This window comes from Crocodylus siamensis, chromosome 4 (genome assembly GCF_052110815.1).
Source record: "Crocodylus siamensis isolate JL-2025a chromosome 4, ASM5211081v1, whole genome shotgun sequence".
NCBI classification, from domain to species: Eukaryota; Metazoa; Chordata; order Crocodylia; family Crocodylidae; genus Crocodylus; species Crocodylus siamensis.
In genome coordinates this window covers 201,931,738-201,946,925 of record NC_143398.1, presented here as the reverse complement: position 1 = coordinate 201,946,925, position 15,188 = coordinate 201,931,738, and the positions used below count along the sequence as shown (strand labels likewise).

At 43.5% G+C, this 15,188-nt stretch overlaps 1 protein-coding gene across 4 annotated transcripts in view; it reads right to left on the bottom strand.

The window, feature by feature from the left end:
• Window positions 1–14,473, bottom strand: part of LNPK (lunapark, ER junction formation factor) — a 61,253-nt gene extending 46,780 nt beyond the window's left edge. The window contains exons 1-6 of one of the 4 annotated variants that reach the window (XM_090045420.1): window positions 14,367–14,414; window positions 13,666–13,709; window positions 10,328–10,418; window positions 6,593–6,637; window positions 5,170–5,357; window positions 784–842 (exon numbers count right to left, since the gene is read on the bottom strand). In XM_090045420.1, the coding sequence (XP_089901546.1) occupies window positions 784–842; window positions 5,170–5,357; window positions 6,593–6,637; window positions 10,328–10,354 (319 nt within the window). In that variant the 5' untranslated portion in view covers window positions 10,355–10,418; window positions 13,666–13,709; window positions 14,367–14,414. Of the gene's footprint in view, window positions 1–783; window positions 843–5,169; window positions 5,358–6,592; window positions 6,638–10,327; window positions 10,419–13,665; window positions 13,710–14,366 lie in introns of all 4 variants that reach the window. The other 3 variants (XM_090045422.1, XM_090045419.1, XM_090045421.1) reach the window with 3 other exon arrangements.
• Between the last annotated feature and the right edge of the window lie 715 nt (window positions 14,474–15,188).

Genomic DNA, 15,188 nt, shown 5'->3' with positions numbered 1-15,188 from the left:
TTGCTAGACCAAAAAAAACAAACTCAATCTTTTCAAGGTTTCTTCACACATCATTTCCTCAAAGCCACTCAATTCATTTAACTCTTCAGAACACTTGCCAACAGGTCTGCATCTTCATTACAATGTGGTACCCAAAACCAGACAGTACTCAAGCTAAGGCCTCATCAGGACCAAGTCCAGAAGAATTACTGCCTATAGCGACTTAATTCATTCATGGTAAGACTTCCCCGAATTAGATTTGCCATGTTTGAAACAGCATTTCATTTTTTGTATCACACTCAATTTGTGGTCCACTAGACCTCTGCAGGTGCTCTTCTACAGCTTTACTTGCCTAGCCAGTCATTCCCTTTTCACATTGTGCATTTGACTTCTCCCAAGTTTAACAACTTGCACTTCTCCTCTCTCGAGTTTCATTTTGTTGATTTCAGAGCATTTCTTCAATTTATTCCAAGTCCTGTTTTACAACTGCTCCCAGTTTGGTTTCACCTACAAGTTTTATAAGCAGACTCTTTATGCCACCATACAAGTCACTACTGAAAATACTGACTAGAGCCATGTCCAAACCAGATGCCTGAAGGATCTACTTGAAACATCCCCCCCATTTTGACAATGAACCACTGATAACCAGTATGGATACATTTTTTTAACCAACTGAACAACACTTCCATGAAGAAGCTGCAATAAAGGTCAGACAGAAGAGCAAGATAGAGGGGAGGAAATGAGGCAGCACACTCCTAATTAGTTTCACACATTTTTTTTAAAAAAAATTGGAAATAAACTTACTATTCTTTTCTGTTCTTTTGGAAAAGAAGAAAATGAGTAGTGTTCTTATAAACCAGATTCTGAGGGGGGGAAAAAATAAAGTTAGTTTGCATTTAGACTAATAAAACTGAAGAGTTTAGCTTGTACTGGGAAGCAACCTTCATCTTGCACTATGGGTGGGAACAGCCCCCCAAAATAGATTTAAAATAACCTGTTATGAATGTTGACTAGGAATGTATGTTTCACAGAACAGCTAGTTTCAAGCACTTTCACTGAAGTAAATTTAGTACCTAGGCAGAAAAAAGTGAAAGTGTTTAGACTGTATTATAAAACAGAGAGCTATGAGTGAAATGCAAGTATGTCTTCATATAGCAGTCAGCCTTGACATACACAAAGTAAAAAATATTTCCATTAAAGTGTAATCAAGATAAATTATTATATAAAAGAGGTCTAAAAAGTAACAACATATTTTATTAGCTGCTAAGATTGAATAAATTATTTTCTTAAGCCCAAACAATAAAGAGTTCTGCAATAATTAATAAATAAATAAATAAATAAATAAAAGATGCATATTTAGTTCCATTTTTAATAGGCTTCAAGTAAGAACAGAACTTTGCTGTGGTAACATCTTAAAAAAATAAAAACATATTTCTTATAGGAAGCTAGATCAAAAGCTACTTTAATATTTTAAGTGTAACATGGCAATAAACTGGTAAATACTGATCATAGGACTAGACTTACAAGGTAAATTCATATTTGGGAGTTGGTGAGGGTGGTTTGATACCAGTGAAATCCTTGAGCAGCAACTACAGTGTAGTTGCTACCTTAAAAGCTTTCCAAGAAAAATAGATTGACATGATTCTGGTCAATTTTACAGGGCTCAATAGTAATAGGAAAACTGCTGCAAGTCTGGTCAATTTTATACTGCTGCTTCAGTAGAAAATAAATCAGTAATCTATCCACATTTTTGGAAAGACAAAGCCATCATTATTCACATTCAGTTATATTTGGAATGTTCTCCTTGCAGTCATAAGAACTTGAAAAATTAAGAAAAAAGGCTTAAATCTACTTATGCTAATGAAGTTGGAAGCTTTTCCTGGCAAATTAACAAATCTAACTCAAATGGCAAGTAGACATGTGAGGCCCTCCTTATGTCACGCTCTATACTACAGAGTAACAGAGGGACTGAATTAGATGAAAGTCAAAAATAAAAGTTAGAAGTCCAGTAGAGGTTAGAGTTACTCAAAAAATCATACTTTCCACAAGAGAAAGAAAATCCTATGAAGGGTTTGATAAAACAGCAGCATGACTGCTTAATAAGCATATAGTTTGACACTTCTCTTTGGCTTTTCTGTTCAAAATGCTTGCAGCAACTAGCAGTAAGAACCACATACACACGGAGTTAGTTTAACCATTACCCCGATACCCAAGGAGATATAGTAAGAAAGTGAATTGATTGTCTGAGGTCACACAACAAGCCACTGAGGCAGAATTATGAAAAGGCATACACTATTGCATTCCACTTTCAGATTCATGTTTCAATAGCTATCTTTTAAAGAGTTATTAAGTAGTATGAAAATGGTAACAGTTCTTTTACACAGTGAACAGCATTTCTCAATGAAGTAAATGAGATAACAATCAGTGTCTATATCAGGACTAATTCTATACTGGTACGGAGCATGTGCTCCATTTCCTTTCATAGGTGCATTTGTATTTATTTAATAGTAGTCAAGCTCCTTTTTTTTTTTTTAATTAGTGCTGCAGGCTGAGCAAAGAGATGGTATAAAGCAGAGGTACTCAACCCCCAGCCCACAGCGATGCATTATCTGCCCCACAGTTGCACTTTGAAGAAGTGGGGCCTCCTGATATACTGCCATATTTTTCAAGCGCTCAATAGCTATTAAAGTGTATTCTGAATGTATGTTACATATTCTTAGAATTTAACTGACTGTACCAGCATCTGTAATGTGCTCAGACTCTGGGGGAATGACCCAAGGCAGTAATATGTTAGTGAGTGACTGCAGCCTGGGAGAGGCAGACATATTATAGTTTGCTTAGAACAGAAAACTCTCTAGAGCTAGTACTGGGTGGCACCAAACACTCAGCGTGGTGGATTCATCTCTTGATTGAGAGCACAGACATGTTGGCAGCTACTTGCCATTTACACCTGCCAGATAAAAACTGAAGAGTATGGGACCTGGGAGGGGGAAATAAAAAGGAAACAAAAACAAATAGACACACGTTTGCAAGTTATAACAGAGAAACATTTAGTTCTAAACATTCATATGTTCGATGGTTGCTTGGCCCAGGAGTTTATGGAAGCCAATCATTCAAAAGTGAACATGCATTGAACAAAGAAAAGGAAAAGAACAAAGGATCCAGTGTAAAAACTCAAGCAAACAAGTACTAGGAGTCAGCTCCTTAAACAACAACACACTATCTACACTAATTTTGCCCTGAGTGTAAAGGGGAAGCTATCAGTACTCCTTTCCTGACTTGCTTTCCTTGATGTCATGAGCAAGTTTTACAGGTAAGAATACTGCACTAGAAAACGAAGGCCAATCATTCTTTTTTTGAAAATGCCCATTTTGACCCTTATATTCTAAATCAGCCAAGTCCAGTTTACTACATTGCTACCTAGGTAAATGGTCTACATACTTTCCCTCCCAAGAGAATTTCATGATATATACATCCCTTTACAAACAAATGCTAAAACTGTAGAGTAACTCATTAATAAAGTGATTTTGAACCTGCCATAAGATCTTTAAGGGTACCAAACCGTATAGCACTATCATCTGTGTCTGATTCACAAGACCAATCCAGAGATTTCAAGTAGGAATCCAGAGTGTCAAAAACATTGTAACCCAGTGGTATTCAAACTTTTGGCTCCACAGGCCAGATGAGTGGCCTAGATGACATAAGCTGGCCACCCTGATTTTACCTGCATTGCCCCCTCCCTATCACCCATGCCAGGACTGGGTCCAAGGTGGCAGGCACCATCCCCACCAGCCCTTCTCATGCCAGGACTGGGTCAGAGAGCTAGCACTGCCCCCTCTCCAGCCCAGCACCACCCCCCAACCCAGTCCTGTGCACTGGGATAAGGTGCCAGACTTGACACGCAGGGTCCAGAGATCTGATCTCCTGCTGCCAGATTTCCAGACCTGTGGGGACTCTCTGCAGGCCCAAGGCTGAGCACTCCTATTGTAACCTGTTGTGAGTCTTTCCAAGTACTCTGCAACAGGAAAAAAAAATGCTCCAATATTTTTCTGTACTCAAAAAATAAGTAACAGCTAAGAGCTGGTATTTTCCAAGGGGTACCTCAAATCTAACCAGGTTGAAGACCACTGAGCGTGTCCACACAAACATGCATACACGCACACAAAAGTATTTTAAAACAAGAAATCTGGTATGTTCTGCTGTGCATGATTTACATTCAATCTTACTATAGTAATCACAGTAAGAGCCTCAGAGGACTAACTCTGACCCCATATTTTTCCCCACCCCAAAAGTTTGAAACCTTGAACAGTCAATTCAGGCAAAAATAAATTTGCAAACAAACTCAAACTTGAAGTGCTTGTTAAGGGAATTGAACTCTCTCTCTCTTAATTCGCCTCTATGCAATTTTTTTTTTGGGGGGGGGGGGGGGGAGCGGGGAAAAGGGAGGGAAATATTTTTTAGAAAACAAGTAGTACCTGGAAAGTTAAAGTCTCAAATAAGCTGAATGAAAACAATAAGCATCCATTCTTTATATTGTACATCTAGAGAGAGTTATTATTAGCAAATGTTAAAAATTCTAAGACAGCAAAAAACAAAGCCAAGAACATTTTGGGGGAAAAAAAAGAACCCAACACTTAAAAATGTATCCCTGTATGTTTAAGGAGCAAAATAATTAGTTTCAATCTTTGCCTAGTTTACAAGCAAAAAGTACCAGAACTGACAAAACAGGAGAAATCATCTTTCCCATTTGCATAGGGCAGCATTTTGTGTAGCTAGTTTATTTTGTGTACCACTTTCAGACAAGATTCAAGATAATTTTCCTAAATAAGAATTGAAAACACAAAACAAAACAGATGAACAGTAATCTTATACAACATCCTCTAGTATTTATGGCTCTTCTGAATTATACAACCTTAATTAAGGTGCTAATAAGCCACACAATTTTAGATGTTAGTATCTTTTGACTAGAAAAATCTTTTAGTTGTCCTTCATACTCAGTATAGCCCAAGAGAGATATTTCCCACAAAGAAAGCATATGCCTAACTACTCGGATCTATTTTAAAGAGAAAATCCAGCAAGTTCTGACAAGTCAAGAATTGTCAAAAAAAACAGAAGCCCCTGATGAAAAGTACTTTCCATCTCCTTCTAAGAAAGAGATAGCAGTTAAGAAAAAAGGCATAGTTTACTTACATCAATGGAAACGCAAAAAACGGAAGCGTCATAATCAGCCTTGCTGTCCATTCATCAGGAAGACACCACAAATATACAATTAAACAGGTAATAAGATAAAGAACTGAAGAGTAGAGAAGTAGCCTTCCAACCCATAGCTTCTGCAGCCTCTGATTTTTTTCTCTGAATTCTTCTAATGCTTGTATTTCCTGTAAATAAATGTAAGTTTATAAATGTAGATAAGGTTAACAAAGTAAATTTATAATCTTCATTTTCTTTGTCATCTTATTAGGTTTGCTACCTTTATAACATTTGCTAAACTTAAATGGTTCGGTTTATATTTATAAAGCTTCTACACAAACACACTTCTTGTACTTGACAGTGTATAATTTTCATAACATGAATTATATCTTAATACAAAGATTGTGACATGAATCACCTGCACTCCACTAATGATTCCTGGGCACTACAGCAACTGGAACAATAATATTTATATTGGAAATTTATATAGTTAGCTATCTTAGTACGATTTAGTAATTTGGAAACAAGAGTGAGAATTAGCACCATACAATTGTCAATGTTTCTATAGTCACTAAAAAGAGCTCCTCAAAACAGTTTGAGTACCGATGCTTTAAGTGGCATTTGTTAAACCTCAGATGTGCCCTAATTTAATAGTATCATCTTCTCACATGAGTAAGCTAAAATATTTCAACCACCTTTTCAAGTAAGTTTTTATTTCAATGCTCTATCCTATTAAGAATCATGAATATTTGAATACTGTTTCTGGCAGATTAATTAATAATCTAGAAGTATTCTGCTGTGCCATTATTTTGACTTTACTTTGAATGATGACAGGATCATCCACATTTTCATTAGCTACACAAAGAAAACTGCCACCAGCATATTTCAAAATATGTAATTTTCCTATGGACCACTGGCACCTGTATCAAATACCAAGTAGAATAATACCAAATCACTTAATTATCTATTCTGTCCTTGCCTAACACCCCCCTTGGAAAACTCTGTAACACTTAACTTGCACTGGAAGGTCTGCTAATGAACCTAATAAACAGAACTTTGCTTTAGTGAAATGTTTCTGGGGAACACAAAATGAGTGCTTAAGCATTAGCCATAATAGGATTGTACAACTAGGCCACCCTTAGCATTCCTTCACATTAGCTTGAATACATATGTAGACAAACAATAACGTCTGTCATTGTTTCAGTAAATACTGTTTGTGCTTAAAAACCAATGCTGAAGGTTCTGCTCCCTATTTTCTTTCACCTAAAATCCCCAGCCTCCAGTACATGAATGCTATAAAATAAGCATTTATATAATACTTATTTCCATATTTGTAAAACTGCCACACTTTTAAAGACAGATACCAGATCTATTTCTAAACTAAACAAAAACAAACAGGCATAATGAACAGCCAAATACATACCTTATCAATTTTCTCCAATACTTCTACAGTAGAAGGTTTTGCCTGCTTACAGGGAACAGAAAAAAAGTTTTAAACTAATATTTAAAAGCTGCAGATACCCAAGTGTCCAGCATGGCAATAGCAATAGTCATCCAGCACAACAGATTAAAGTATTTTCATTCCAAGATAAAAATAAATTGTACTTTCTCTCAAGTTTCAGTGTTACTGACTAATCATCAGGGTTTTCCGTTTCCCATGGAAAAATGGAGCAAACCATGGATTTTCCCCTTTACTAGCGTAAAATGAGGGTTATGCCCCTCACTGCTGTCCCTGCGCACTGGGGAAGTGTCACCAGGGCAGTGTGGAGCTCACAGGGGCAAGCAGCTTTCCTTCACAGCCCCGCTGTGCCCAGCTGCACACACTGCGCTGCAGAGGCCCCAGGGGAGGGCAGCAGGGCAGGGAGCACAAGCCTGCAGCATGCATCTACCCCCCACAGAACTGTGGGGTGTAGGTACCCTAGCCCCTCAGGAGTGTGCACTGCAGCAGGGAGCCAGCCCCACCCCCACCCAAGCTCACAGTAGGCAGGCAGCCGGGACTGGGGGAGCCAGCTTCATGCTCCTTCTCCTACAGCAGCTGCCTTCTGCCAGGGGCAGGGAGCTGCAGACCTGGGTCCCTAGCCCCATTACTAGAGGCAGCTCTGGCAGAGCTGGGGGAGGAGGCAGGGGCTGTGGATGAGGGGCAAGGGGCACAAGCAGGGCTGTGGAGTGAGTGAGGAGCACCAGTAGGGCCAGGGGTGGTTGTAGCGGGCCTTTAATTTTAATTACAGACTTTGGGGTTTTTAAAATCAGCAAATTTGCAATTTTTTAAAATCAGGCAAAAACCAGGATCCCTGCTAATCATCCTCTCTCCAAAGACATTTCCAGCTGGTATTACTTTGTCACAGCTCCTTCCATAGATACACACCCTGCCAACTGGTAGCAGTCTTGGGTACTACTTCAGTACAATTGCGGCAGAGCCATTCTTTACAGTTTGGCTCTCCCCTCTTTTGTAGTAACTAATCCAGTGTACAGACATGTAAGACTGAGGGGGAACCTGTGAAAGAACAACTATAATAGACAGTAGCAGATGTGGGGTAGAAAATAAATGAGAGAGTTCATGGAGATTAAAGAAAAAGTGAGTAAAGAAGTGAATGAAGTGAGGGAGAAGATGTGAATAGAGGCCAACCTCCCAGGTTTTAAACTCATGCTATCATTTACTTTATACTTATATAAAAGGGGACACATTTAAATATGCAAAGGAACCAAGAGCCTAGATCAGGGGTTGTGAGGGTACTTGGGAAGGCCCTAGCGGGTATGTGCGGACGGGTGGGCAGGGACAGAGTGCCACCACCCACCACCCCATGCCCCCAGGCCTCCCAGGAGCAGGACTGGGGCAAGGGCAGTGCTGCTCCTCTGCAGGCCACACAGGTACCACCTGGCCAGCTGGACACCGGGGGGGGGGGGGGGGGGGGGGACGGCGGGATTGGACGACTTGAACACTGCTGCAACAGCCGCTGCATCCACCACTCCGTGCCACTGCTCTGCATTCAGCCATGTGCCACCCCCGCTCCACATCCAGCCACCAGGAGTACACTTATTTAAAAAGGTTGAAAACCCATGGCCTAGATTATGACATTTTCTTCTGCAAATGGTAAGAATGATCACCAACCTCATTGCTCATTTATTTTGTCTACTCATCTCAATAATACAAATCAAGCTCATGCTCCTAACATAGGAAGCAAAGATTACTTCTGTGTTACAAGTGATTAGCCAATACTCAGATACCAATACACAAGAGAAAGGCTGATATTCTCCTTCACTTACCCATTTGTCTTAAGCTAAAAGAAACAGCAGCCAACCTTATCAAACATACATATTGCTGTCTATCCTAATTAAGTGCCAAGGCAGTATTGAGATCGCAACCTGCTATGAACATTTAAGAGATGCCATATAGGTCAGACTACAGTAGGTCAATCTAACCTAAAACCTTTATCTCTAGGGACCTACCCAATTCTCAGTCAGAACATGGGCCCAAGCTGCCATTTCATGGGTGGAACACATGGGTCCCCATGCTTGATTGACTGAAGAGCCCCAGTGGCCCTGTTCCTTGCCACCAATTGGCTGCAAAGCTGTCCACCACAAGGCTCCACCCCTCGCCAACTAGTAGAGAGGTACAGAGCCATATGACAAGCAGCACTCCCAGCCAACCAGTGATGGAGGTGGGAGGGTTCCATCTTGCCAGCAGTCCTTCAAGCGGGCAGCCCCCAACTCTCCGCTTCCCCACCCCAGCAGGCTGCCGCTAAGAACTCCCTCTGGTGAGCTAACATTTTATTTTCCGTAATTTTTTCCCCCCTGCAGATTTCACAGATTCTGCAGGCAATGCTAGATTTTGCAGAATCCATAAAATCTGTTAAATCAAATTCGATAGGTCCCTTCTTATCTCGCACTGGCACAGAGTGAATGCCAAGTAGAAAAGTATTCACACAGGCCTACACATTAACCTGTCCCCTACCCCTCTTCTCTTATAACTACCAATATTTACAGGCCTAGGAAGTCCAAATTTGAAGGTTTCAGCCCTGCTGCACTGCTTAATACCCACCAGTGGCAACGTGTAGGGAGTGCACATACACCCCCTGACCAGCCATCCTTGCTGCTTGGGCAATGGGAAGTGGGGGCAGGCAGGAGCACTTGCAGGGGGGCCACCAGCTCTGGCTGATCATTGCAGCCACTCCCAGAAGCAGCCGCAGAGATTGGCCATTGCTGGATCAACCATGGGGGTCCCCCGGGCAGCGAGATTGGTGGTCGGTGGGACTGGATGTGGGGGGGGGGGGCCACATGCCCCTCTGCCCCCACTAAGGCAGCACCAGTTGCCCTTGATACCCACACAAATTCTCCAAACTTCCAATACTTACCAATCCAAAGAAAAATCCAAAGGAAGGAAATAGGATGCAATAAAAATCATAATACAACCCCCCACCACCACTTACCCTAAAAGAACTGGAATAATCATTTCATAGTAGGTAAGGTCAGAAGGGACCCAAGCAGATCATCAAGTCCAACCCCCTGCCATGGCAGGAAAGAGTACTGGGGTTAGACGACCCCAGCAAAGTATACATCCAGCCTCCTCTTAAAGACCCCCAGGGAAGGAGCCAGCACCACTTTGCTTGGAAGCTGGTTCCAGATCCTAGCCACCCTGACAGTGAACTAGCACCTCCTGATATCTAGCCTGAATCTACCCTCTGCCAGCTTGTGACCATTATTTCTTGTCACTCCTGGTAGTGCTTGGGGGAACAGGGACTCCCCTGGTGCCTGCTGGTCCCCTCTGACTAATTTGTAACAGGCCACTAGATCCCCCCATAACCTTCTCTTGTGGAGGCTGAACAGGTTCAGGTCCCGTAGCCTCTCGTTGTAGGGTCTGCCCTGCTGACCCGATCATGTGGGTGACCCCCCTCTGGACCCTCTCCATGTTGTCCACATCCTTCCTGAAGTGTGGCGCCCAGATTCTGAATCCAGTTACACTATTTTCCATGTCGGTAATATGAACACTTTGTTCGGCTACCAGTTTCTAAACAAATAGGCCACTAGAAAAGTTTAGAGTCTTTCAGCACTATGACTCAATCCAGGATTCTAGTTAGAGGCATATCAAGTTGCTGCAATAGTTTTATTTAAATATCAGTCTTACAAACTAGCTTTTTATATCATAACAACATTTACTTACCCTCCACTTTGAAATGACTCCACCCATCTTTTTTGTTTGAGAAGATGTGTTTGTTTTGGTAGCTTTAACAATCTTCTAGTGGAATTCACAGCTAGGAGCAAAAGTAGTGGCAATCAATTACAAATGCTTCAAACTATGTATTTCAAGATTTTAAAGATATTTTATAAATGTTTTCCAATATCTAAATCAGGGCTTTGCAATTTCTAACAGGCCAGGGAAACAAGCCCCATAGGTCACATGCCATGGGGATGCACCCATCCACCCCAGCTGCTGCACTGTGTACCCATCCAAGCACCATCTCCCACAACTGCACAATGTGGTAGGGTCACCCTTAGCTCCCCAACCCATGCCACACTGCACTGCTTCGTCCCTGGGACAGGGACAGGAAGCAAAAGCTGGAAGAGAGTGTGGAAGGGAAAAAGAAGAGCAAAAGCCTGGTGGGAACCCAAGGGTTGCAATCTAACCCCTTGCATGCCACATATGACTAGGGTGACCATATGTCCTGTATTGTCTGGGACAGTCCTGTATCTCATAGGCCAGCCCAGCCACTAGGTGTAAATAGAATCAAAAGTCTCAGATTTGGCTGCTGCAGGCAAAGGCAGAGGGTGCAGCCACCTGTCAGTGCCCGACCCAAAGTTCATGAGTCAGGCTGCCCTGATCCAAATTATGAAGTGATACAGCATACAGTCATTTGCCCATAACGTTCTAAACTCCAGTCACTATTTTCACAAACCACCCATCAACTATTAAAGCATTCTATTAACTAACTGACCACAATTCTAGAGAAGTTTATATTTTGCACTGGAGAGCTTTAGGTCAGGAAATATTTTAAATAAGTGAGTACAAGATGATGGGTGGTTAGAAATCAATTTCTAGTCTTCATATAACTACCACAAAAATATTTAGTAAATGGGAAAAAAAAAAATCTCAAGAATCTGGTTTCTAATTAGTTATAGATAAATTTCGAGTGCAGATTGTTTGGAATTAATTCAGAGCATTAAGATTTCACACAAGCGTTCTTGAGAACTATCAGACTGGCATCTCTAAAGCCTGCACTTTACATAGAGAAGATATAAAAGGCAACAGTAATTCAAACAGTTGTGTATACTTCTAAGTTTGCAAGAACCAGTCCGTTCTCAAGCCCACCTGGGAACTGGGCTGAAAACATCAAATTACTTCCCAGACCTGCGAGTAATAATCAGAAGGGCAACAACTTTCAGTCACTTGCTGGTGGGATGGATCCACACTAAACATGTAAATGGAAAAACTGGAACCTCAATTCTCCAATGTCCTTTTTCTTAAACTGGAAATATGGTAACCCTACAGGAATGCAGCCTGACAGCATGTAGAGCAGCACCCAGCAGGTAAGTCTGTGGAGGGGAAAGGGAGTAGGATCGAGGCCTCCACAGTGAGGAAGGAAGTGGGGTAGGGGAAGGGACTGAAGCGAGTAGGACCCCAGGGCTAAGGTCACGACAGGTCGTGGGACAGAGCCGCAGTCAGTTCATCCAGGGGCACAGGGCAGGGGGCACAGTTCTGCTGCTGCAAACACCCCTAGGGGAGGCATGGGGGACATGCTCCCCAGACTTGTGAATCGGGCAGAGGCGCACTGCCCACTATGGGCTGGGGCTCTGTGCTCTGTTACCTTTGCCCCAGGAGCCACATGCTGGCCACACGTCCCCTGCCCAGCCAGTGGTGGGAGGCACAACATGGTACCATGCAGCTCCCTGGGCAAAGGCAGCAGGGCGCAGAGCCCCAGCCTGGAGGCCACCTCCATCCCACGCACAAATCCAGCAGGGCACACGTCCCCCATGCCTCCCCCAGGGGTGCATTCAGCAGCCAGCGGAATTTCATTTAACTCAGATTTCTTCTCCAAAAATGTTTAAGAGGATGCTAGAACAAGGCAACACAATAGAGTAGGTATAGTACTCATCTTGTAAGATGGTGAACAGGCTACCATGCAGGAAAGCCAAAAATTCTAACAAAAACCGGAGCTACATGTATAGAGTCAAGTCTTACAGGTTTTCTGAAGCAATCTGTAAAAATGCTATACAAATCAGTATTTGAACTGCAAGAACAGAGGGACAAATCAACTTTATTGCTGCCAGATTACTGCAACTTGCTCCTTTGCTAGTTACGAAAGGAAAACAGCAATTGCCTGGGTCCCTTATATCTGAAGTGTCACAAATCAAAAGTTCTATAATCCACTGGGATTTCAAACAGTTAACAAGATATTTTTTAAGCACTGAGAATCTGACATAACTTCCATTTGGCAGGTCTGTATGCAAAGCACTGCAGGTTTGAGACTTTGAGCAGAAGCTTTGTTATTGACAGGTTCTAGGAAAAGATGCCATCTTCACTACAAAACGATAATAGCCAAGCTACAACACAAGTGTCTAATGATTCTCTAGTACATTTGGATCTTTCAAGAGTTGCAGTCAAACATAATCATGTTTTTAAGGTGATGTCAGTATCAATCCTCTATTTTCAGAGAGTTATGAAATAAGTTGCAAGAAGGAAGTCAGATAAAGTGCTGATGCAGCTACATTTTCATACAGGCCAGCATGATGATGTTGTACATGTACTGCTCTAGAAGGCAGAAACAATTGATGTCATTCCTTAAAGTTATATCCAACAACCAAAAGTAAATTCATTGATTTATATACAGTGCATAATCACAGTGCCACTTCAGACTCTCCCTATTAAACTTCTCCTACTAATCACTTTCTTCTTCTGCCTCGACCAACAGCAAATAATTTTATGTTGTACTCCTCCTTGCTAAGGCTTCATTTGGTCAGTTCATACAGAATTCCTCTTTTTACTCAGTCATGCGACAGTTGCAGTAGTGTGTATGTATACGTTTTCCCTTGCCAGATAATACGCAGCAACATTACTAATGCCTTTCAATACCATTTAAGACAAAAAATATGGAAGTGTTACCATTAATACCCACTTTCTGCCTTTCTAGAGAAACCCAAATTTGATGACAGCACTCAGTGTAAAGGAATACTGCCAATCTTTTGTATGCAGAATGTATTTAGCACAAGCCAGCATGAAATGTAATCAGCAGAATTAGAAGAATGACAGTCACAAAGGAAGGCTTTAGGCTATCTTTGGCAAGAGGACTACAGGGCTTTAAGCCAGCTATAAACATATCAAACCAACACATCAATTCAAGCATACGGAAAACAGCAAGCAGGTGAGGTACACTTGCTTACTTAGCTCTATGTTCAGACAACAGAGCTGCATGAGTTACACAGACTTTTCTTCAGGACAGACCCAAGCTCTGAGCATTTTGTCTCACTTTAGTTAGAAGACTGTTGATCTCCTTTGGGATTTACCTGAGCTCGAAGTTTTCTGCTCTCTCAGGTTCATCTGCACTGCTCTAGCAAATAGATATTTTGTAAAAGGAAGGCCATTAAGAAAAAGTTCAGAACCTTTTATTATAACAGGCACAATCTAGTTTCAAGTTTGAAACTTACTCCAAGTCATCTACAGAGACCTTAATGACTAAGGAGCATTTACAAATGCATTTTCAAACAAGATGGAGCTCAGGCTGTCATTTCAACTTGGGAAATACTCCTTTCAACTGAACAGACATCCTCCCTTCTTCCTCAAAACCGGCTCTGCCACCTGGGGCTTGCGCTCCCATCGCCCTCACTCCCACCCCCTCTCGGCCCGCGGTTTCCCCCAACCACCCCCTGCTCACGCTGCAGCTGAGCCCGCTTCGGGGCCCCCGGCTAAGGGCACGCTCGGCCCCCAGGGCGGGCTGCCCGCTTCAGCACCTCGGAGACGGAGCCCTGCAGGAGCAGCCCGGCCCGCACAGCCGGGCGCCTCCCCGCCTTCGACGCGCCCGTCCCGGCGCCGGCGGGGCAGCGACCCGCGGCACCGGGCCCTGCTCCCGCACGCGGGCGATGTCGGGACCAAAGCCCAGAGCGCCGCAGCGCCCGCCGAGCCGCACGCAACTGCCCCTGGCCTGCGCTCAGCGATCCCCGAGGGCAGAGGCAACTTCACTCGCTCCCCACCCTCGCCTGCACGGTACCTGCCGTAGAACACCCCGCGCATCCCGCCGTCGCCGCAGCTGAAGGGCAGCGGGGTAGCCGGGCCGCTTCCCATCAGGCACCGCGCGGGCCGCGCAGCCAATCAGTGCGCCTCGCCCGCCCCCGGCGCAGACCCAGCTACAGCTGCTGTGGGGGGCGGGGCAGGACCAGCGGAAGGGAGCAGGGCGACTTGCTGAGGAGCACGGAGTTGCTGTGGTTATCGGGGCTGGCTCGGCCGGGTTGTGCGGGAGGAGGGTAGACAGAAGTCCCCAAGCAAAGGGGCTCAGCCTCTGCCCCTGTCCCGGGCCGTGTCCCTCCCACACGGCTCATCCGCTTCCCTGGGAGACATGCAGTCACGGCCTGTGGGGCAGGACAAGGGGGTCATAGAAAGCGAGGGTGGGAAGGGACTTCAAGCGGTCACATCTCATCCAACCCCTACTCAAAGCAGGACCAGCCCTAACTAGGTCATCCCAGCCAAGGCTTTGTCTAGCCAGGTTTTGAAAACCTCCAAGGATGGGGCGTCAGCCACTTTCTGGGTAGCCTGTTCCACTGTTTTACTACCCTCCTAGTGAAAAATTTTTTCCTGATATCTAACCTAAACTTCCCTTGCTGCAATTTGAGACGGTTGCTCCTTGTTCTGTCACCTGCCAGCATGGAGAACAGTCCGGCTCCATCCTCTATGGAACTGCACATCGGGTAGTTGAACGCTGCTATTAAATCACCTCTCAGTCTTCTTTAGGCCCTTGGTTTTCAACCTTTTTTTTCATTTGCAGACCCCTTTGGAAATTTTGAATAGAGGTTTGGACCCCCTTGAATTTAAGTGT